The 25,821-nt window shown below is 38.4% G+C and overlaps 1 protein-coding gene across 1 annotated transcript in view; it reads left to right on the top strand.

Annotated features, from left to right (window-relative positions):
* Positions 1–1,238: 1,238 nt before the first annotated feature.
* The window catches only part of LOC106129294 (metabotropic glutamate receptor 2-like), a 46,778-nt gene continuing 22,195 nt past the window's right edge, over positions 1,239–25,821 (top strand). The window contains exons 1-9 of the mRNA XM_060947426.1: positions 1,239–1,818; positions 4,967–5,109; positions 5,690–5,860; positions 9,227–9,371; positions 12,851–13,102; positions 14,194–14,368; positions 21,747–21,853; positions 22,815–22,964; positions 24,254–24,387. Coding sequence (XP_060803409.1) covers positions 1,239–1,818; positions 4,967–5,109; positions 5,690–5,860; positions 9,227–9,371; positions 12,851–13,102; positions 14,194–14,368; positions 21,747–21,853; positions 22,815–22,964; positions 24,254–24,387 — 1,857 coding nt within the window. The remainder of the gene's footprint in view (positions 1,819–4,966; positions 5,110–5,689; positions 5,861–9,226; positions 9,372–12,850; positions 13,103–14,193; positions 14,369–21,746; positions 21,854–22,814; positions 22,965–24,253; positions 24,388–25,821) is intronic.

Here is a 25,821-nt window from a genome sequence, read left to right as displayed (position 1 = left end):
ACGACGTAACTTTACGCGACACGTTTTCAGATAATTATGTAATTATGCATGGGAACCCGGTGACCCAAAAACGGTGCGAAACATAACCCTGGGTGTGCCGGGAGGGTGCTAAATGTCACCATTTACAGGTTTGGTCACAGGACGATTTTATATCAACCAACTTTTTTTTACTGTGATGCAACCTTTGACTATTTGAATCGCAATTAAATAAATAAATATACTCGTATACGGGACAAATTACACAGATTGAGTTAGCCTCGAAGTAAGTTCGAGACTTGAGTAACGAGATATTAACTCAACGATGCTATATTTTATAATAAATACTTATATAGATGATCATCCAAGACCCAGGCCAATCAGAAAAAGTTCTTTTCTCATCATGCCCTGGCCGGGATTCGAACCCGGGACCTCCGGTGTCACAGACAAGTGTACTACTGCTGCGCCACAGAAGCCTTGTAAAGCTTATAATGTAGTCGAATAAAACAAGTAATAATAATATATTTCTGTTTTGTAATTTGTTATATTTATTTTTGCATGTGCAATAAAAAGTTTACAAACAAACAAACATACAAACAAACAAGTCATGCTCATTTCGATCTCGACTGTTTAATTTAATTCTGTTTGTTTTTATTACATTATCAGTGAATATTATACATTGTAAGCGTTTTTAGCGTAGAATGGTTCCATTTGCGAAGTAGCAGCAACTTTTCTGCAGTGTGTACTCACCCTAACGACCTGTCGTATTAAGTTTTACAGCATGACGTAGGTCAGCGTTAAAAGGGGATTTTCTGAAAACTAGGCAATCAATTTTGATTTAAATCTTCACAAGTTAATTAAAAAAATGTTTTTTTTTAATGTCAACAAGTTATTTCTTATTTTACATCAAAAGGCGAACCTAATTAATCATTCTAGTCATTAAGAAAGTTTGAAACGTACATATTTTGGTAAAAGTAATATTCCTTTACAAATTAATTTGTAAGGAACCTATTTAATTACCTCATACCATGTTTTTACGAGGCCATTTTGGAAATTCAACAGGAACTTTTATTTGAATTTAAAATATCTACGTTAACTTTGTAAAGAATTATTAACCTTCATTTCTACTAAAATTGCTTAAGCAAAAATTATACCGCAATAAGATACAATTTTTAAATTTCTATTGTTACAGATTAAAATGCCGCTCCATACGACAGCATGGAGGAAACATTTAATGAGCATGGCATGAAACAGCAAACATTATGCGTCCCGGCCAACAGTGGTTGGCGATCGGGATGCTCCTCATCATACCGCACTCCGAAATGAGACCAGACCCCAGCAACGACCACTTCAAAGACAACCCCAACATCAGGCACCACCACCGGCATAAACACAAACAACATTTCATGACAGAACAGTACAACGAACAGGGCTTCTTTGAGCCAATGTCAAATCTGAATTCACTTATCGATAGAGATTTAGTTAGTTACGATATTATATTAAAAAATGATGGCAAAAGCGATTGGATAAACATGTCCAATGATCAGATAGGTGAAATGAGAGATAAGAAACATCATCCACACTGGCCTATTAAAAGGGAGGCAGTTATTGAAGGAGATTTAGTACTTGGTGGTCTAATGATGGTGCATGAGAGATCGGATAGCATGACTTGTGGTCCTGTGATGCCACAAGGGGGGGTGCAAGCTTTGGAAACGATGTTGTATACTTTAGATATAATTAATGAGAGGAAAATGATACCTGGGGTTGTCCTTGGTGCCCATATTCTAGATGATTGTGATAAAGATACTTACGGACTGGAAATGGCTGTGGATTTTATCAAAGGTGTGTATGCGCATACTAATTTTGTTTAAAATACTGTAATACTCCTTAATACTGATGTAGTAAGTCCGCGGGTTGCGCATAAAGGCACCGATTCGAATCCCACCGCGGCCATGTACCAATGACTATTTTCGAAGTTATGTACATTAGTTTGATAGCTAACCGATGCTCTTACGGTGAGGGAAAATATCGTGAGGAAACCTGCTCATTCAGGCAACTGGAGGTGAGACCATGATTGATCCAATATGGATTAGGTTTACCTGCAATGGTGAGATGGGAGTCGCTTCATGTTTAACCCTAACTCACCCAATCTAGGATCCATGGTCAAAGGCATACCCCAGACTTCTCTCCAAAGTGGTGAGGATGCAACCAGAACTAATAACAGGACGAAGAAGAGTATTTATTAACATCCATTACATCATCGTTAACTTTCAATATTATACAAAGTAAGTGCCTAAAAATCTTGCTCAAAACTATAAATTGCACAAATTTCATTAAGAACTTATAATAATATACTATTTTTAGATGTTTAAACCCTTTATATCTATTTATATCATGGACTTTACAGACAAAATCTCAAATAAACAATTATACACAATCTTAATCCTCAACAATGAATTTGTTAGACCAAGTACAGCTCAACTTATACCTCGGAATCTACACTGAAATCAGTACCAGAGTTTAGCTTAATATTTAGTCGGGAATTTCGAGAATGCCACAATTCCTTTGACTGCACAGGAATAGAATTATACCAGCGACCACAATGAAGATCAAGGAACTCAAGAATGTCATTGTTAAGCGAATTGTAGGTTAAACAAACTTAGGATATTTATTTATTTATTTAAAACTTTATTGCACAAAAAACAAATGTACCAAAGGCGCACTGAATGCCGTTTAGCATTCTCTTTTTACACCCGATAAAAATATTTTTACGTATAGATCTTTCCACTTGCCACAGTTTTAAGTAAATCGGTTCAGAACTTTCGGAGATAAGCGTGATCATACATACAGACAGACAGACTCTTTTTGCTTTCTATTATTCATTCTAAGTGTCCCTCTAACCAATATATTTTTACTGTTTTATTATAATGTATAGATAAAGTAAAGACCTCTATTTTGAGAGCTAAATGTTATCTAACCTATTGATACCGTCTCATAGTGACCCAAATATGAACTTGAAATATCTGACAATGTTGTCTGGCGTTACTGTCTCTCTGACATTGTCTCGAAATAACAATAACAAAATTTGCCCGACATCATCAACGCTTAAATTAAAATAACACATACATACATACATATATGTATATGGTCACGTCTATATCCCTTGCGGGGTAGACAGAGCCAACAGTCTTGAAAACACTGAATGGCCACGTTCAGCTATTTGGCTTAACGATAGAATTGAAATTCAACTAGTGACAGGTTGCTAGCCCGTCGCCTAAAAAAGAATCCCAAGTTTGTAAGCCTATCCCTTAGTCGCCTTTTACGACATCCATGGGGAAGATATGGAGTGGTCCTATTCTTTTTTGTATTGGTGCCGGGAACCACACGGCACAAATTAAAATAACTACAGCGCAATTTTGCTTGTACCTACAGTAACATCACATCAGTATTCAAACCCACGTCCGCCCACTCCACTGAGTGAAAGCTCCGAGAAGCCATCCGATGCCTATTGAAACATGCCTAGACGTCTGTGCTTTTGCTGAAGTTTCCAAATTAACTTTGACTCGTTTATCTAAAGCTCTGAACTCTATTTACAAAATACATTAAGCTTTATAAAGACAGTGTTTTAGAGTGAAGACGGTGAATAATAAGATTAAAATTATAACTTAAAAAAGGTATGGAAGTACATTCTTGCTTCGTATTAGACTTAATTAGTAATGCCGGGGTAATTTAAAGAATAGCTATAACAAATGCGCGTTAAAATTTGGATAAATTTAATTTATTTATGCTAACTGGTAATTAACGAGAATACACATACATACATATGGTCACGTCTATATCCATTTCGGGGTAGACAGAGCCAACAGTCATAAAAAGACTGAATGGCCACGTTCAGCTATTTGGCTTAATGATAGAATTGAGATAGAGACATGTTGCTAGCCCATCGCCTTAAAAAAGAATCCCAAGTTTGTAAGCCTATCCCTTAGTCGCCTTTTACGACATCCATGGGAAAGAGATGGAGTGGTCCTATTCTTTATTGTACTTACTAACTTATTAACGAGAATCCTTTATTAATGTTACCAAAATGAACACGAGACCGGTAAATAATTTGAAATTGTCGAATAAACAATGTTCATTAAAAAATAAATCTACTTTTGATAACATACATATTATAGTCACGTCTATATCCCTTGCGGGGTAGACAGGGCCAGCAGTCTTGAAAAAACATAGGCTACGTTCAGCTATTCGGCTTGATGATAGAATTTAGATTGAAACAGTGATAGTGATAACTTTGAACGATATAAAAAAAATTCATAGAATTGCAATTTATGTGAAATGTTTTGAATGATACTCAATAAAAAACTAGTGAAATCAATGTTATTCGCAATAAATGACCAAATATTGGTAAAACATTTTCTTTCAAAGGGAATTCTATTTTGTGTACGCTGGAGCTGCACAGATATAAACAGAATATGTTACATATATAAATTAAAAAAAATATATATGTTTTCAATTATTCAAAAAAAAAAGGTTGTAAATAAATTGCAATACGATCAAATAAAATTTATACCTACAATAGTGAAGGAAGTGCCGTTGACGTTACTTTTGTTTTTGGTCATATTGCAATTCATTTATCGAATAACTTTTATGCTGCCTATTGAAAACCCAGCGACCTGTCTTATTCTTCTATTCCTGCTAGCGTGAAAATCCGTCTGATAGGCCACGTTCAGCTGTTTGGCTTTGTGATGGAATTGAGATTCAAATAGAGACAGGTTGCTAGCCCATCGCCTAAAAAAGAATCCCAAGTTTATAAGCCTATCCCTTAGTCACCTTTTACGACATCATGTAATTCCTCTTTGTTTTAATGTCCATACTCATTGAACAAGCCTCATTGTGACTCTAAATATCTTCAAATTTGTCTCCCCACACTCATTGAACAAACCTCTTTGTGAATCTAAATATCTTAAAATTTGCCTCCTTATTCCCTCAGGATCTATCAGCAACATCGATGATGCGGAGTACGCGTGTAACGCGACGGCGTTGAGGAAGGTGATCTCCGGCGTGGTGGGGGCCGCCTCCAGCGTCACCTCCGTGCAGGTCGCCAATCTGCTCAGGCTCTTCAAGATACCACAGGTAAAATGGTGCAGTGCAGTTTGTCACCGCTTCTTTTGCACGCTATGGAAGCGTCAGTAAACTCAGTTTTGAGTTATTTAATTTGACGTCATTGAATGTTGTGAAATCGAAAGATGTGACAATTCTTGAGTGATGTCTGAAATGTTCCGTAATGATGTATAAAAAAATTTTGAATTTGAATTTCAGCCAAATGAGCTCAACAAAACCGTTTTTTTTTTTTCGAAATTCCTCGTAGAATGAAGTTATGAATGTGGATGAAGCGAAGGAAGTATGCAGAGATCGTGGCAAGTGGAAAGAGGTAGTCTCTGCCTACCCCTCCGAGAAAGAGGCGTGATTTTATGTATGTATGTATGTATTCCTCGTGTACGAAACCTGTTAATTTACATCTTGTTGTATAACCAGGTCTCCTTCTTCTCCACATCGCCCGAGCTGTCACACAAGGCCCGCTTCGAGTACCATAACATTGAATAAAAAAAAAATTTAATTTGAATGTCTGATAAATGAGCTTACTCATCGACACCGTTTCTTCACAATTCCTCGTGTACGAAACCTGTTAATTTACATCACGTTGTATAACCAGGTCTCCTTCTTCTCCACATCGCCCGAGCTGTCAAATAAGGCCCGCTTCGAGTACTTCACGCGCACCATACCCTCGGACCTGCACCAGGTGCGAGCGATGGTGGAGATAGTCAAGAGGCTGGGTTGGAGCTACGTGTCCATCATTTATGAGGAATCCAGTTATGGTATCAAGGTATGTTCGGGTAAAGTTTTCGTTTAATGCCGTGTGGTTCCAGGTACTAACATAAAATAGAAAAGGACAATTCCGTCTCTTTCTTACGGATGTCGTATAAGGTGACTAAGGGTTTGGCTTAAAAACTTGAGATTCTTGAGATTTAATTCTCAGTTCTATCATACTTAAGCCAAACAGCGGAACGTGGTCTATCAACCTTTTTAAGACTGCTGGCTCTGTCTATACCGTCAGGGATAAAGACGTGATTGTATGTGTGTAAAATTTGAAAGGGTCATTTTACCACGTAATGGACAAAGATGTAGGAAAACATCGTGAGGAAACCTGCACATTCAGGAAACTGAATGAGTAACCATGATCGATCGATCGAATCGGTAAGGTTAAAATGCATTACGCGCAGAAAGGCACCGGTTCGAATCCCATCTCGGCCATGTATCAATGACTGTTTACGAAGCATCGGTTAGTATTCAAACTAATGTACATAACATTAGTTTGAATACTAACCGATGCTTTTACAGTGAGGTAAAACATCGTGAGGAAACCTGCACATTCAGGAAACTGAATGAGTAACCATGATCGATCGATCGAATCGGTAAGGTTAAAATGCATTACGCGCAGAAAGGCACCGGTTCGAATCCCATCTCGGCCATGTATCAATGACTGTTTACGAAGCATCGGTTAGTATTCAAACTAATGTACATAACATTAGTTTGAATACTAACCGATGCTTTTACAGTGAGGTAAAACATCGTGAGGAAACCTGCACATTCAGGAAACTGAATGAGTAACCATGATCGCTCCAATACGGGTTAGGTTTACCTGCAAGGGTTGCGGAGGTCGCTTCGTGTATAAACCTGGCTCACCTAATCCAGGGTCCATGGTCAAAAGGCATACCCCTGGTCCCTCTCCAGAGTGGTGAGGATGCAACGTGGACTAAAAGCTAGGAGGAAGATGGAGGAAGATTTTTTTTACGTATTTTTCTAGGATAAAAAGTATCCCATTTTATGCCCAGGATAATAAGGTATAATTATACCAAGTTTCATCGAAATCGAACCGTTAGTTTTCACGTGACGCCTGAACATATAGACAGACAGACAGACAAAAAAATTTTTAATCACATATTTGAGTTTGGTATCGATCCAGTAACACCCCCTGCTATTTATTTTTTCAATATTTTCAATGTACAGAATTGACCCTTCTACAGATTTATTATATGTATAGATTTATATTTATTTAACCACCATTACACACTGTTCACCAAAATGTACAACTAATGCAATTCAGGTATCTAATTAATTAACCAAATTTGCAAACTAAACCTCTATGAATATCACTTACCACAAATGAAATGCACGTTAACGCACAGGTACAAATACCTCCAAAATGCAGACATATAAATAAAGCTAGACCCTGCAAGTGCATGTTCTTTATACAAACATAAAGTCACGTCTATATCCCTTGCGGGATAGACAGAGGTAACAGTATTGAAAAGACTGAAAGGCCAGACTTTGTAATGGAATTGAGATTCAAATAGTGACAGGTTGGTAGTCCATCGCCTACAAGAAGGATCCCAAGTTTATTAGCAGATCCATCATCCATCACATCCATGGGAAAGAGAGGAGGGGTACTACTTTTCTTTAGTGCCGGGAACCACACGGCCACACGGCCAATGCATTTTCTTTGCGTGGCAAAATTATTAAAATTATTAATAAATTTTCTGAGTGGTATAGTTCTAGGCACCATTAGAAAAATGAATCCTCCATTTCTTTCCCATGAATGTCGTTAAAGATAGCAAGTATGTAGATTTTCTGAACTGTATTCCATTTTTTTTTTTTTTTTTTTTTTTTTTTTTTTTTTTTTTTTTTTTTTTTTTTTTTTTTTTTTACAAATTACACTGATTGAGTTAGCCTCGAAGTAAGTTCGAGACTTGTGTTACGAGATTCTAACTCAACGATACTATATTTTATAATAAATACTTATATACTTATATAGATAAACATCCAAGACCCAGGCCAATCAGAAAAAGTTCTTTTCTCATCATGCCCTGGCTGGGATTCGAACCCGGGACCTCCGATGACACAGACAAGCGTACTACCGCTGCGCCACAGAGGCCGTCAAATTCCATTCTAAATTGCATTGATGAAATCTTATTTCTCAACATCTTGTACAAACTGTAGAATTTGCTATTAAAAAAGATGACCGAAACTTAGAAATCGTCTTCTTAATTTCACTGTAAACATGGGAAAAAAAAACATGTGACACGCTTAGTTTTCATACAGACACAGCTTGCGGTATCTAGCCATATCTATGTCTGCCAAAACTCCGGCCCGTACAATAATACGAATAGATAAAACAGATTATGCAGCTGCTATTGAATATTCATAGGCCGACAATGATTTCAATTCGAATGCTTTATTACCAATCTAATTAACATTCTTAGTGCGTCGATGGTTAAAACGTTATGACGCCCGATTAAAAATGCGTCATTTACATGAATGCCGTAAAAGCAACTAAGGGACAGGCTTATAATTTTTAGGTGACAGGCTAGCAACTTGTCATTATTTGAATCACAATTCTTTCATTAAGCCAAATATCTGAGCGTGGCCTATCGGTCTTTTTGGGGCTATTGTGACTATATGACTGTATGTACATATGTATGTACTAAACTTATGAGAACACAGAGACGTCTCAAGATAGGTAATGCCCGTACGGCTCGCTTGGCTCGTCTTGGTGAAGGTACTTCCAAACCCCCAGATGTTATCCAATTAAGGGAATTTATAGGACTCTTCTTTGAGGCGATAGACTAGCAGTCCGTCTCTTATATGAATTCTTACTATAAGGATGCCGTGTGGTTCCCGGCAGTGCCGTGTGGTTCCCGGCAGTGCCGTGTGGTTCCCGGCACCATTACAAAAAATAATAGGACCACTCCTTCTCTTTCCCACGGATGTCGTAAAAGGCGACTAAGAGATAGACTTATAAACTTGGGATTCCTCTTTTAGGCGATGGGCTAGCAACCTGTCACTATTTGAATCTCAATTCTATCACTAAGCCAAACAGCTGAGCGTGGCCTATCAGTCTTTTCAAGACTGGTGGCTCTGTCTACCCCGCTGGGGATATAGACGTAATCATATGTATGTATGTACTTTAAGGATCTAAAATCCATTATTATGCCATCCATCTGAACGTGTCTCTATGACTTGACGTTTAGACGGATGGCCATGGCCTAAAAACGAATCCCTAGCTCATAATCCTATCCCTAAGTCACCTTTAACGGCATCCATGGGAAAGAGATAGAGTGGTCCTATTTTTTTGTGTTGGTGCCTATAGAATTTAAGTACCCTTTTCTTAATTTCGAATTTCTGTTACCAGGCCTTCGAAGAGCTGGAAGCTTTATTGGCTCGCAGCGGCATCTGCATCGCAGTCAAAGAGAAGCTGGTGAAAGACTCAGGAGTCGCTGACGAGAGGGCCTATGATGACATTGTCCTGAAACTCCTGACCAAGCCAAGGGCTAGGGGTAACATTGATTTTCTTTCCAAATTTAAATACATACATATGATCACGTCTTTATCCCTTACGGGGTAGACAGAGCCAACAGTCAGGAAAAGGCTGATAGGCCACGTTCGGCTATTTGGCTTAATGATAGAATTGAGATTCAAATAGTGACGGGTTGCTAGCCCCATCGCCTAAAAGAAGAATCCCAAGTTTATAAGCCTATCCCTTAGTCGCCTATTACGACATCCATGGGAACGAGATGGAGTGGTCCTATTCTTTTTTTTTATTGGTGCCGGGAACCACACGGTTCATTATTTAAATCAGCGCTGTTATTTTTTTGCCCATGCCATAAGCTGATAGATATTTTAAGTGCCCACCTAACTATTTATAAAATACTTGTTCACGATGATTCCCCGATGATTAGCTGAAGGTCTGCGAGAGAACGTTGGATACAGGTCGCTTTAAACAGAGCGAGGTGGAATTCATTGGGAGAGACCTATGCCCAAGCAAAGGACATCCTACGGTTGCTATGATGATGGTTCCTTTATACCTCGAGGCAGACATGGCCAACAGGGTAGAACCACGTTCAACTGGATAGCTTATGATGATTACCTTAAATAAAATACACAAGTTTATAAGGCCCTCTTGATTGTCTTTCACGATCTGAACGGGCCATAGGTCTGATGGGTCAGTCACAATAAAAACACCAGAATTTCAGATCCTCGTTCAAGCCGTGCCTTCTCTGTTCATCGTCTTCTCAGTCCAATCGATGGTCCTTTTTTTACTAATCAGTCAGTCAGTTTTATTCGTCTATATGTCAAGTCAGAAAGTATGTCTGTCCATGACAGAGACAAGGTGACATAGTTAAGGTGTTAAGGTACAGTCCACCTGTGTTGAACATTTTGCCGTGTGGTTCCCGGCACCAGTACAAAAAAGAATAGGACCACTTCATCTCTTTCCTATGGATGTCGTAGAAGGCGACTAAGGGGTAGGCTTACAAACTTGGGATTCTTTTTTTAGCCGATGGGCTAGCAACCTGTCACTATTTGAATCTCAATTCTACCATTAAGCCAAATAGCTGAGCGTGGCCTATCAGTCTTTTCAAGACTGTTGGCTCTGTCTACCTCACAAGGGATATAAACGTGACCATATATATGTATGTATGTTGAACATTTTACGTTCAAAATGCAAAAAAAAAGGGAATAGTTTGTACTGTCGCTTACCTTACTCTACAGGGACAATATCGTCTCACTCGTCCCGCCATGGGAACTCCACAACGCAATAGAACTAGTGGGATAGACAGTGTTCGTCGGAGTTTCTTTATCGTAAGGACATTATCTATACTAATATTATAAAACTGAAGAGTTTGTTTGAACGCGCTAATCTCAAGAACTACTGGTTCGAATTGAAAAATTCTTTTTGCATTAAATAGACCGTTTATCGAGGAAGGCCTTAGGCTATATAACATCACGCTTCAACTATTACGAGCGAAGAAATAATGGAAAATGTGAAAAAAAAAGGGGAAAATTATTCACCCTTGAGGGCTTCAATGATGCCCAAAATAACTATTCCACGCGGACGAAGTCGCGGGCACAGCTTTATAGTAGAATTAATAAAATTGATGTTACTACGATGAAGAATTATAAAATCTTGGATGTTGTAGTAAGAATAGTGATCGTAAAATATAAATGCGATATTGGATAAAGCTATTTTGATAGCGGAATCACTCTAAAAGATCGTAACTCCATCAACATTGTTAGCGAAATGATAAATTTTCTTTTTTTATCTATTTGTAAAATGGACCACTTTGAAATATTGCTAGCGTCGATTTACAAAAACTACTGCGTTTTAGAATATAAAAATAAATAGATTGGTATTCGTGAAAATGGAGCAAACCTCTTTTTAATCCCCGCTTAATACATACATACCTACATATAGTCACGTCTATATCCCTTGCGGGGTAGACAGAGCCAACAGTCTTGAAAAGACTGAATGGCCACGTTGAGCTATTTGGCTTAATGACAGAATTGAGATTCAAATAGTGACAGGTTGCTAGCCCATCGCCTAAAAAAGAATCCCAAGTTTGTAAGCATATCCCATAGTCGCCTCTTACAACATCCACGGGAAAGAGATGGAGTGGTCCTATTCTTTTTTGTATTGGTGCCGGGAACCACACGGTACGCACCGCACGGAAAATCTATTCTATTCTTATTCTAATCTTTTCAAGTTATGTTAATAGTGAAGTTAACTTGAATTCGTTGATTACTCATTAGTCAGTTCGCAAACTCGCGAAGTGAGAACACTCGCTTCGATGAAGTTAGTCAAAGAGGTGAACTTGGAGGTGAATGTTCACGTTTCCGCTTTTCGGGATTAGAGGCAGGTAACTTATGATTCTAAAGTACCCGAAACCGGCGAGCTTGCACGAAGAGAATTATGAATGTGGACGAAGCGAAGGAAGTATGCAGAGATCGTAGCAAGTGTTAAGATGTAGTCTTCGCCTACCCCTCCGGGAAAGAGGCGTGGTTTTGTGTATATATGTATGTATGTATGTTGGTATGGTGCCGTGTGGTTCCCGGCACCAATACAAAAAAGGAATAAGACCACTCCATCTCTTTCCCATGGATGTCGTAAAAGGCGACTAAGGGATGGGCTTATAAACTTGGGATTCCTCTTTTAGGCGATCGATGGGCTAGCAACCTGTCACTATTTGAATCTCAATTCTATCATTAAGCCAAATAGCTGAACGTGGCCATTTAGTCTTCAAGACTGTTGGCTCTGTTTACCCCGCATGGGATAAAGACGTGACCATATGTACATATGTATGTATGTAAAAACAGACGCTTAACCGCTCACCACCTCCCTACTAGCCGCACCGTATAAATCACCAAATCCATTGAGCGATAATCACCGATCCAAACACATTGAGTGCTAAACAGAAGGTTCTGCGTCGGCGGATCCAATTTCAAGGGGGCACGGAGCGGGAAATTGTCACATCTGCTATCGCCTGCGCACACTGTCGTTATTTATACGAGAGTATGAATTACAGACCGACGACGCTTACAACCCAATTTTGTTTTATATAGTAGCGTCGCCATGTTTGGCCCTTTTTTATTAATTTTTTTTTTTGGTGTAATAGAAAAAAAATATAGAATCACTCCATCTTTTGTACTGGATGTCGTAAAAGGAGAGTAAGAGATAAGTTGTTTTATACAGTAGCGTCGCTGTGTTTTCTTCTTTTTTTTATTTTTCGGTGTAGTAGAAATAAAAATAGAATCACTCCATCTCTTTGTTCTGGATGTCGTAAAAGAAGAGTAAGGGATAGGGTTTTATTATTATTTCGGTGTAATAGTAAAAAAAAAAAGATTCACTCTATCTCTCTATCATCTATTGTACTGGATGTCGTAAAAATATTATTATTGGATGTACGACAGTGCTATTGACATTATATTAAGGCACTTCTATTTGTAACTTAAAGATCTTTATTAAAACATTCTTTTGCAGGAGCTATAATCTTCGGCTCCGACCAGGAAGTGGCTGGAGTGATGAGAGCAGTAGAACGAGCCAACGCCACTGGTGCCTTCAGCTGGGTGGGCTCTGACGGCTGGTCAGCAAGATCCCTGGTCTCAGACGGAAACGAGAGAGCGGTGGAGGGAACCATTAGTGTCCAACCTCAAGCCAATGATGTCGAGGGGTTCACGGAGTATTTCCTGAAGCTGAACGTGAAGAATAATAGGAGAAATCCTTGGTTTGTTGGTACGTATTTTAGAATAGAATAGAATAATTTATTTTCAAAATTGGATACAAGGTATCACTTATTGACGTCACATAACTCAAATCTAATTATAACTACTACCGCTTCCAAAGCGCATGTGTAGAAGAAGCGGCGGAACAAACTACACTGCAGCATTTTCATCGGATGTCAATTTACAAATATAGATCTCTTAAATCTAAATCGTGGTAATTAGGTAAAATTACTCGTAAGACACACTTTTGTCGGGTAGTTCAGATGATGGTTACTCCTGACTAAGCCTGATTCTTCTCCCACCTGGCTTAAGTCCCAGTTGCATCTTCACCATACTCTGGAGAGGAACCTGTGGTTTGCCTTTGACCATGGATCCTAGATTGGGTGAGTCAGGTTTTTACACGAAGCGACTCCCGTCTGACTTTATCTGACATCTGACTTAACCTCTTCGTAATTATAGTCATAGGCTGACACGAGACTCCTTCCTACTGGTCTTTTTCATCTCTACCTAATACCCTTAGAGATCTAAAAGACATTCACCCAATAATTGTTCTTGCCAAGTAGAATGTCCACCGTAGTAAAAGCTTTCCCGAATCTTTAGGTACCTAAGGATCCCTTAGGAATACAGTTGTAGGTAAGAATAAGATTATTGCTGCATCCCTTGGCCAGAGCCAACAGTCTCTAAAATGCTGAAAAACCTAGTTCAGATTGATGGATTCATGATGAAATTGAGTTTCAAATAAGTTGGAAGCCCATCGTCTAAAAGTTCCATGTTTATTACCTGACTAACCCAATTTAATTAAATTTAATTTTAAGAGGTCGGAGTGGGAAGACCTAGACGAGCGTATCTTGATCAAATTAAGGACGTCCTGGTCAGGTCAAAAGTACCCGAAACAGCCGAGCTTGCATGAAGAGAGTTATGAATGTGGATGAAGCGAAGGAAGTATGCAGAGATCGTGGCAAGTGGAAAGAGGTAGTCTCTGCCTACCCCTCCAGGAAAGAGGCGTGATTTTATGTATATATGTATGTATGTTGATTTTAAAAAGGACCATGCAGCCAAAACAGTGTCCAGAAATCTAAAAAAAATATTCCATCTCTACAGAATTCTGGGAGGACCACTTCCAGTGCCGGTACCCTGGCAGTCCCAGGACCCCCTACAACCTCCAGTACGAGCAGCCCTGCTCGGGCTCGGAGCGACTCACGCTTGACAACACGGAGTTTGAGAGGCAGCTGCAGTTTGTCTCAGACGCTGTTTTCGCTTTCGCCCATGCTATAAGGTGAGAAAAAAAGAAATTGTTCAGTATGTTTTATTCTCAATTCTATCATTAAGCCAAATAGCTGAACGTGGCCATTCAGTCTTTGCAAGACTGTTGGCTTTGCCTACCCCGCAAGGGATATAGACGTGACCGTATGTTTTATATCTACATATATATCATTTGCGGGGTAGACAGAGCCAACAGTCTTGAAAAGACAAGCCACGCTCAGCTGTTTGGCCTAATGATAGAATTGAGATTCAAATAGTGACAGGTTGTTAGCCCATCGCCTTAAAGAAGAATCCCAAGTTTATAAGTAAGTTTTATATTACATTAAATCACGTGTTAGTTAGGGGCAAACAGTACGTTTTTACATACATATATGTAGTCACGTCCTTATTCCTTGACGGGTAGACATAGACCAATACGCTGATTTTCAGTTATGAGTTAGGTGCTAATGCACATTAATCTGCGTTATGAATAAAAACAAAGATTATATACAAGAGGACACTGAATAATATATTCTCAAACCTAAGTCTAGAAATTTACAATTAGGCGCCTAGATTTCTTTTATGGTCTAGGAGAGCACTAAGTATCTAAAAATTTCAGCTAAATTTTAAAACACACTTGAGTTTATGTAAATTCGTTGTAAGTAATAGTAAGTACTTATAGAATAATTCATTTAATCATTTAACATTATTTTATACTTGTTTTCCTTATATTTTCCGCAATAAACTTACCAAAAACACTAATTTAACTGACTTTATAAAAAAACCTAATTTACTTCCCAAAGACACCCGTCGCGCAAAGCCACGCTGACCCAACGGAATTAATAAATAATACGTAAATTATTCAAGTCTGTATTAGCATATAATCCTGGAAATTCCAAAAGGTAGCACTGTAATATACTATATTTCCCTTGATCCCTTCGCGAACACGCAATACCGCCGTCCTTTTTACTCGTTCGTCGTTTATTTCGGTTAGAAAGAGGCGGGTATACAATTATTATTCCAAAAGCCTTTTGTTTTCCGTAGAAAGTAATAGGAAGCAGTATGGGATTTTTTTATTGAAATAAGAAACTAATTTCGGTCCGCTTCTAAGTCAGCATGTATATAAACTGACTGTTTGTCAATTTGTCAAAATTTATCAGCGTATTCTAACGACGAATGATAATTGACGACCTCCGTGGCGCAGCGGTACGCTTGTCTGTGACACCAGAGGTCCCGGGTTCGACTCCTGGCCAGATGAGAAAATAACTTTTTCTGATTGTCCTGGGTCTTGGATGTCTATCTATGTAAGTATTTATTATAAAATATATATAGTATAGTTGAGTTAGTATCTCGTGACTCAAAGTCTCGACCTTACTTCGAGGCTAACTCGATCTGTGTTATTTGTCCCGTATATACATATTTATATTTTTAAGTGGCGGCTTTCAAAAGGCTACGAAATATCAATCACTGTATTCGAAATATATAATTTACATTTCTGTGACATTGATATTTTGTTGTAACCAATATTGTTAGAGGTCTTAAATGGTTTATCCGACATTTTTGGCCTGGTTTTCTTACAAACAGTATGGCGACATAATTTTTATCGCCTTATCACGTGACAGGACTTATAATTTTTGATCTATTCGATAAAAAACGCAGTGCCGTTTGGTCCCCGGCACCACTCCATCTCTTTCCCATGGATCGTAAAAGGTGACAATGGGATAGGCATATAAACTTGGGATTCTTCTTTCAAGCAAGCTACCAATCAGTCACTATATTATATGAATCTCAATTCTATTCACGTCTATATCCCCTGCGGGGTCGACAGAGCTGACAGTCTATAAAAGACTAATGGGCCACGTTCGGCTGCTTGGCTTAATGATATAATTGAGATTCAAATAGTAACAGGTTCCTAGTTTGTCGCCTAAAAGCAGAAACCCGAGTTTGCATTTTCATGGGAAGGAGATGGAGTGGTCCTATTCTTTTTTTATTGGTTCCGGGAACCACACGGCAAAACAAACTACATACATACATACATATGGTCATGTCTATATCCCTTGCGGGGTAGACAGAGCCAACAGTCTGTAAAAGACTGAATGGCCACGCTCAGCTATTTGGCTTAATGATAGAATTGAGATTCGAATAGTGACAGGTTGCTAGCCTATCGCCTAAAAAGAATCCCAAGTTTGTGAGCCTAACCCTCAGTCGCCTTTTACGACATCCATGGGAAAGAGATAGAGTGTTCTTATTTTTTTTTCCTATTGGTGCCGGGAACCACAAGGCAAAACAAACTACTATATAAATATCCCAATCCCAACCCAAGCCGTCAGTATTATTTCGTATAATGATGACCACGCTGTCATTTCCCAAAATGTGAACAATACACGGTGTAGCCAACAAGGTCTATCCCGAGGGAAATCTAGCGTTAGCTGCAACTGAAATTGAATCATACGAAAACTCTGTCACCATTCCGTGCTAAAGAATGCAATTTTTGTATTTAATCCCATACAATATTAGATTGCATGCGCTATCCGATTGGAAGATAATTCCTCGGAAAATTGTTTTACATACGCAAGATCACACCTCTTTCTATCCATCATTATTATTATTTATTTACAATTTCTAGTACAAAATATAGATGTTTAGCACAATAGACATCTATAGGAAAGACATTGAGTGGTCCTATTCTTTTTTTAATTGATGCCGGGACCCACACGGCACAATCAAATCTACATACATACACAAACATGCATACATAAAATCACGCCTCTTTCCCGGAGGGGTAGGCAGAGACTACCTCTTTCCACTTGCCACGATCTCTGCATATTTCCTTCGCTTCATCCACATTCATAACTCTCTTTATGCAAGCTCGGCGGTTTCGGATACTTTTCAAATCTACAAAGAGATTATATCTTTACTAATTTTTAGAAAACCAATGAGTGTTCTCAAAGACTTGTAATTTAAGGCCGTGTGCGATTCGAGTCGTGTAGTTATTTTTTGTCTTTTCGAGACTGTTAGGTTGGCTCTGTCTTCCCCGTTTGGCATAGGGACCTATGTATTCAGATATAAACATCGTCTTCCCTTCGTAAGTACGTACAATAACGTGAAAATAACGTAAAAATACACCTATGTGTATTGAGGAAAAACGTTTATTTATAATCTTCATGTTGCCGGCATGCCAGACACATTTTCATCACTTTTGAATTCACAGCTTTGAGAGGATCTAAACATTTACATACGTACATACATATTGTGGCGTCTATATCCTTTGCGGGGTAGACAGAGCCAACAGTCCTGAACAGACTGATAGGCCACGTTCAGCTATTTGGCTTTAAGATATAATTGAGATTCAAATAGTGACAGGTTGCTTGCCCATCGCCTAAAAGAGGAATCCCAAGTTTTTAAGCCTACCCCTAAGTCGCCTTTTACGACATCCATGGAAGAGAAATGGAGTGGTCCTATTCTTTTTTCTATTGGTGCCGGGTACCACATATATACATAAATATGCATACATATTTATGTATATATGTATGTATGTATGTATGTATGTATGTTGAAATCAATTCATAGCCAAGGTTCCAAGCAGCCTCGCTGAATCCATATTGTGGCATCCGCCAACAATTTGTATAGCCAGCTGGTTCAGGTTGTCTGAATGCCGACGCAAATAGCATAATACCCTCTTTAGCCCGACGTAGCAGTTAAGGCGATGCGGGTAGAGATAAATCTTAAATATAAAATTTTCGTGTCACAATGTTTGTCTCCGTACTCCTCCGAAACGGCTTTACCGATTTTAACCAAATTTTGCATGCATATTCAGTAGGTCTGAGAATCGGCTAACATCTATTTTTCATACCCCTAAGTGTTAAGGAATGTCCACACTAATTTTTTTTTTAACTAAAAAATTATTTATATGGCAAAACAACGTTTGCCGGGACACCTAGTATCATATAATTCCCTAGCTGCGCCCGCGACTTCGTCCACGTGGAATAGTTATTTTGGGCATCATTGAAGCCCCTCTTTGCCCCGTTTTTTTTTTCACATTTATCACTATTTCATATTGCTCCTTATAGTTGCAACGTGATGTTATAAAGCCTAAAGCCGTCCTCGATAAATGATCTATTCGACGCAAAAATGTTCAATAAGAACCAGTAGTTCCTGAGATTAGCGCGTTCAAACAAACAAACTCTCCAGCTTTATAATATTAGTATAGATAAGCTAAGCTTAGTTACTCAGTAAATAAGCTACTCCAAATTTTGAGGTAACTTTGTTAATTTTGATGGTTATTTTTTACTTAAGAAACGATTTAAGAAACTGTAATGCTATGAAAAGCACATAAACTCAATGATCTATTTCATGGCTTTCCCGTGAATGTCGACTAAGGGTATGAATTAGAAACTCGAGATTCTTCATATAGGCGATGGGCTAGCAACCTGTCTTTATTTGAATCTCAATCCCATCATTAAGCTATACAGATTAACATAGCCTTTCAGTCTTACCAAGACTGTTGGCTCTGTCTACCCCGCATGAGATATATATGTGACTATATGTATATCTATGGAAAAAGCGTTCCTATTCTTTTTCATATTGGTGCCGGGAACCACACGGCACTTTACGTACGAATATTAGAAGAACAAGAAAAGTAAGATGTGAAATGGATTATTGTAAACTTATACTTGCATCGCCTTAAAACATTCTTTCTCGTGAACCCTGGAGTATAATGGGCGTGTTTTTAAAGCATTCACGTCTGCGAACTTCTTGGCTTTGTCGAGCTTAAGTGCATCGCGTTGAAGCTTTTTACGGGACGACACATAAATGAAGTGTTGTACTTTAATAGTGAAAGGTTTTCTCTTGTAGGTACTTATGTACATTAGTTTATACGCTAACCGATGGTCTTAAGGCAAGGGAGAACATTGTGAGAAATAATACGCATTCAGGCAACTGGATGTGTAGCCATGGATGCAAAACAAGAACAAACAAACAAAGGTTTACTTGCAAAGGTTGCGGAGGTCAGACGGGGGTCGCTTCGTGTAAACACCTGACTCATCTCTCCACTCACCAATATAAAAAAAAGGGACCACTCCATCTCTTTCCCACGGATGTCGGAAAAGGCGATTGAGGGATAGGTGTATTAACTTGGGATTTTTTAGGCGATGGGCTAGCAACCTGTCACTATTTGAATCTCAATTCTATCATTAAGCCAAACAGCTGAACGTGGCCTATCAGTCTTTTGTCAATACTGTTGGCTCTGTATACCTCGTAAGGGATAACGTGACTTTATGTTTGTATGTATTAAGTAAACGAGTGATACAAATGATAAATGAGAGAAAGAGAGATTAGACACCTTTTCATCTCGGCTTTGAATTTGCGCCTATACCTACAACCATTACATTATCAGCAGGAGACGAAACGTGAATGAATTCCGAATACAAATATTGGAGACATTCAAAAAGTCACCTGCAAATGAGTTGCCGAATTGATGTTATGTCGCACCGTCGCATCAGGCGATAAATTGAGACATCAATTGTGTTAACATTGTGACAATACATATCTACTTACACTTGATATACTTATTCTAAATTATCTTACAAACTTGGGATTTCACGCTTTTAAAAAATAATCTTTAATAGAACTAAATGTAACTCATATAAAAACAGTACATTCACATCTTGCCTTAACCTTGAATCAAACCTGAGACTCGGCCATTTTACTACTGCATCCGACTGTTCTCGTATTCTAAAAATAAATATCTTATAATAAATATAATTCGTATGCCATTGATCTTCATTCTTTCGTGATCCGAGACCGGGAATGGACTTCAATAGAAAGAACGTTTCAGAACAAATATCAATCAGCTGGTCTTAGGATTTATCAAGATGGATCGGCGCTCATTCGGTGCTAAGAAAACTCACGAGTATTTATCGAATCGTTGCAGACTCTGAACAAATCTTCTTATGCTCTTTTGTACATTTGCTTTACCTTGTAATCTGATGATTTTTGTACTAATAATCGCAATTGTTACCCGGCCTTAGGTTCCCTCTCCAGAAACACAGAGCCAGCAGATTCAGCTGTTTTTCTTAATGAATATATGGACATATGAATTAAGTTAACATGAAAATCCATACTAAAGAAAAGGAGTGGTTCTTTTCTAAACGGCACTAATTTGAGTATATTTTTATAATAAATATAATGAAGTAATTTTAAATATAAATTCTATGTTAAAAACGCTATTTACAGTAATTATAGCCAGAGAGAAATACTATAAATGACGAATTCCCTGAAATTCCTTTACATTCCTGCTCAAATATATCGTAAAAACACACGGGTTTTTCAATTCGCCTCACTGTACGAGTATGTTTGTTATTTGCTCCAAACCAATATATTGTTGAGTTTTCTTATTTATTTCCGTATGACGAGACGCCGTATATCGGCGGTTTCTTATAAATAATGCATCAAATATTTGTTTTCAACTTTATTGTTTGTTTGTCGTTATTACCCTCGCTTTTATTCCTCTGTTTTACCTGACTGTGCCTCAAAGGTAATGGCTTTATCATCTCTTGATAGCAGTAGAATAGAATAATTTTAGTTTCAAAATTGTATACAAGGTATCACTTATTGACTTCACATAACTTAAATCAAATTATATCTACTACCGCATTAAAAGCGCATGTGTAGAAGAAGCGGCGGAGCAAACTACACTACAGCTACAGCTTTAGGCAGTTGTCGAATGGTTAATTAAGGGCACTCGCTTTAATTTTTTTAATTATATTTTTACTTTATTGCACTCAAACTTTGACATATTTTTAAACTTTACAACATCAAGTTAAGTCGAGGTTTACAGCCATGGTTCCCTTAACACGTGTAGCTTTTACGGTTGATAACTTACGTAATGAGATCCAGAGCGGGTTTGTATCAAATTATCGAGAATTACCTTCTTTAATAAGAAACGAAGCCAAGTTTACTCTCGTCATAAAAGAGTTAACACTATGGTGACATTTAATGGCTCTGCCAGTCGTAAACTTGGTTTAAGATTGACTGCAAAGGGAAATTTTTTTCATGCGTTAGACGCTTTAACGTCTCAGCAAAATGATGTGTCAGTAAATGGCATTTTAGTAAATTTACAAACCTTTACGGGTATATCTAAAGAAATCTCTTCCAAAAGACCTTTCCTATTGTAATGAACTCAGTATAATAGTGTACCGTGTGGTTCCCGAAACCAATAGAAAAAGAAAAGGACAACTCCATTTCAATCCCATGGATGTCAAGGCAACTAAGGGATAGGCTTACAAACTTGGGATTCTTCTTTTAAACAATGAGCTAGCAACCGGTCACTATTTGAATCTCAACTCTATCATTAAGCTAAACAGCTAAACTTAGCAAACGTTTAATTTATTTATGTTTGTTGTTACTACCAGGGACATGCACGCAGCCGTGTGTGGTGGAAGACCAGGTCTCTGCGACGCCATGAAGCCGGCGAGCGGGGCTGACTTGCTACGGTACTTGAGGAAAGTCAACTTTACTGGTGAGGAATTTGTTTATTTGTGGATTGTGTGATTAGAAATTGTGGGATAAAAATAATTGCAGGAAGAGACAGCGTTAGCATGATAGGACGTCCATCAATATGTCGTCGATATAACCCGAACGTTTCTCGAGACTTCAAATCTGTTGAGAAAATTTTATTTTTAAATAACACTAATTGAGTTAGCCTCGAAGTAAGTTCGAGACTTGTGGTACGAGATACTAACTCAACGATATTATATTTTATAATAAATACCTAGATAGATAAACATCCAAGACCTAAGCCAATCAGAAAAAGTTCTTTTCTCATCATGCACTGCCGGGATTCGAACCCGGGACCTCCGGTGTCACAGACAAGCGTACTACCGCTGCGCCACAGAGGCCGTCAATATTGGGAACCTAATTCTAGTCTTGCTTCTTTTCTGTCTTCTTCTACCTCTTTGGTGTACCTTGAACGAAAGAGAAGTGAAGCGACTCCAACCTACCACCGTAACCTTTGCAGAGGAACCTGACTCATATTGGATCATGGTTAAACATGTTTTCCAGTGAAGTTTTTGTCATGACGTTTTCCCTCACCGTTAGAGCATCGGTTAACACTAAAACCATGACATTTTTAATGTCTTCTCTTTTTTACTACTACTAAATTAATAATTTAGTGCCGTGTGGTTCCCGGGTGCCGTGTGGTTCCCGGCACCAATACAAAAAGTAATAGGACCACTCCATCTCTTTTCCATGGATGTCGCAAGAGGCGACTAAGGGATAGGCTTACAAACTTGGGATTCTTTCTTAGGCGATGGGCTAGCAATCTGTCACTATTTGAATCTCAATTCTATCGTTAAGCCAAATAGCTGAACGTGGCCATTCAGTCTTTTCAAGATTGTTGGCTCTGTCTACCCTGCAGATATAGACGTGACCATACGTATGTATAGATGTAAATAAAAAAAACTTCAACGTTTCATCATCAGGGCTGAGCGGAGACGCGTTCCACTTTGACAACAACGGCGATGGACCGGCCAGGTATAACATTCTGCACTTCAAGCAGCTGACCCAGGGCGTCTACCGGTGGGTCAACGTGGGGCAGTACCTGGATGGGGAACTGAGGCTCGATATTGATGGTAAGCAAAAGTTTTTGGCTGTACTATGCTGTTCATCTGCCAAGCCATTTTGATTTTGCTGATCAAAGGAAAAGGAAGGAGAAAAACCCATCCTACTAATATTATAAATGCGAAAGTTTGTGAGTATGTCAGTTTTTGCTGATCAAAGGAAAAGAAAGAATAACCCATCCTACTAATAAATGCGAAATTTTGTATGTCAGGATGTCGGTATGGATGTTTGTTACTCTTTCACGCAAAAACTACTGAACCGTTTACGATGAAATTCGGTATGTAGGTAGCTGTAGACCCAGAATAACATAATAGGCTTTTTATCCCGGAGTTCCCGCGAGATTGATTCCACGCGTACGAAGTCGCGGGCGGCCTCTAGTACAATATAATTTTCAACAAAGAAGAACAAAATCTTTCCCTTTCTTCCATGGAAGAACTTAGGTCTATCAAATAGTCTATAAAAAATGATTGCTTTCACGGTATTTGAAATATCAATTAACATCATTTCTAGTTTGTCTCTCATAAATTAGACTACAGTGCCAAGAGTCATAGGACTTGAAAGTCACTTTTCGGTGGATAACTATATAAGTGACGGAATTGATATTTAGAAATAAAGACAGGTCACTATCCTATCGCTTAAAAGAAGAATCCTTTATGTAAACATACTTACATACGGTCACGTCTATACGGGGTAAACAGAGCCAACAGTCTTGAAAAGACTGAAAGGCGACGTTCAGTTATGACTTTACGATGGAATTGAGATTCAAATAGTGACAGCGGTTGCTAGCTCATCGCCTGCAAAAGGAATCCCAAGTTTTACGCCTGTCCCTAAGTCGTCTTTTGCGACATCCACAGGACAGATACGAAAAGGTTCTTTGTCATATAATTCCTGGTATACTATCCTTTTACTCCACTGCATATGTATATTTATAACCTTTACTTCAATTGTTCATTTTCAATCTGAGCTGTAAGAGTTACAGCTGGCAAAACTTTGTTCTTTACCAGCAGCAAAGCATGAACATGAACATGACAAACATTGACGGCCTCTGTGGCGCAGCGGTAGTGCGCTTGTCTGTGTCACCGGAGGTTCCGGGTTCGAATCCCGGCCAGGGCATGATGAGAAACGAACTTTCTCTGATTGGCCTGGGTCTTGGATGTTTATCTATACACATATTTATTATAAAATATAGTATCGTTGAGTTAGTATCTCGTAACACAAGTTTCGAACTTACATCGAGGCTAACTCAATCTGTGTAATTTGTCCCGTATATATATTTATTTATTTTCTTCTTTTTACCCAGACATCCAGTTCAAATGGGGGGAGCGAAGACCTCCTGAGTCCGTCTGCAGCGCGGAGTGCGAGCTGGGCCAGGCCAAGCAGTACGTGGAGGGAGAAAGTTGTTGCTGGCACTGTTTCAACTGCACTCAGTACGAGGTACATACATACATGCATACATAATTATGGTCACGTCTTTATCCTTTGCGGGGTAGACAGAGCCAACAGTCTTGAAAAGACTGAATAGCCACGTTCAACTATTTGGCTTAATGATAGAATTGAGATTCAAATAGTGACAGGTTGCTAGCCCATCGCCTAAAAGAAGAAACCCAAGTTTTTGAGCCTATCCCTTAGTCGCCTTTTACGACATCCATGGGAAAGAGATGAAGTGGTCCTATTCTTTTTTGTAATGGTTCCGGGAACCACACGGCACTTATAATTATATTCATTCTCTATTCTGTTATATACAGAAGAAAAGCTAAGTGCTAACTCTAGTTCAAATACACTTAGGTAATCATCAATTCACTTACAAATACTGCGAATCGGAAAAGTCTAACTTAATATTCTTAAAAGCGAGTTCTTTTGTGAAAATTATTTTAAATCTGCCGAGCAGAAAAGTAGTTGTCTGAAACGACCACTGCATTATGCAGGAAGATATAAAATATGTTTCTCATGTACTGTAAGCGAAATGCCCGTTTTCCATCTTCTTTTTACTGAAGCGGTCTTTTACAATGTTATAAAGACATCACTTTACGAAAATATAGTCTCCATTATGTCTTGAAATAGAATTTTTAACAATTTAAAGGGAAAGTGTAATGTGGATCAAATAAGGGTCTTGCTATCATAAATATTGTTTGGAAATTGAATTCTGCTATTTTGTATTATCTTTTTCAAACATATAGTTAGGTAAGACAGATTTTTTTGAGAATAAAACAGGTAAACTTCTTGTCTGAAACAGTCAACAATGTTTTTTTTTTCACAGTGTAAGATGAGTACCGACGCTTTCCATACATTTTAAAACTGAATCAAGTAAAATACTTAAATACTTGGGATTTTAAGGCGGTAGGTTGGCAACCTGTCACTATATCCGAATACAATACAATACATTACAATACAAAACAAATTACCTTTATTTTCCATAAAAAATACATATGTAATAGACACATACATTATGAATCAATTTCTTTACCGAAATAGTAGTAAGTAGTAAGTTATCGTACTCATTCACCGTGTGGTTTCCGGTACTTTAAAATAGAACCCCTTCATATCATCTCCATGGATGTCGAAAAAGGCTGTTAAGGGATGGGCTATAAACTTGGGGTTCCTCTTGAACTACTAATTTGCTAAGTAACTTAGCATACCATGATCGAACAAATACGGGTTAGGTTCCCCTGCAAAGATCAGACGGGAGTCGCTTCATGTTAAAACCTGACTCACCCAATCCAGGATCCATGGTCAAAGGCATACCCCGGGCTCCTCTCCAGAGAGGTGAGGATGCAACCAGGACTAAAGCCAGGAGGAAGCATATATACGTACGTAGTAACATACGCTTTGATACGGTAAAAAGGACGAAATATCAGCAAAATTATTGGT

Source organism: Amyelois transitella, chromosome 13 (genome assembly GCF_032362555.1).
Source record: "Amyelois transitella isolate CPQ chromosome 13, ilAmyTran1.1, whole genome shotgun sequence".
NCBI classification, from domain to species: domain Eukaryota; kingdom Metazoa; phylum Arthropoda; class Insecta; order Lepidoptera; family Pyralidae; genus Amyelois; species Amyelois transitella.
This window is presented reverse-complemented; position numbering and strand designations above follow the sequence as displayed.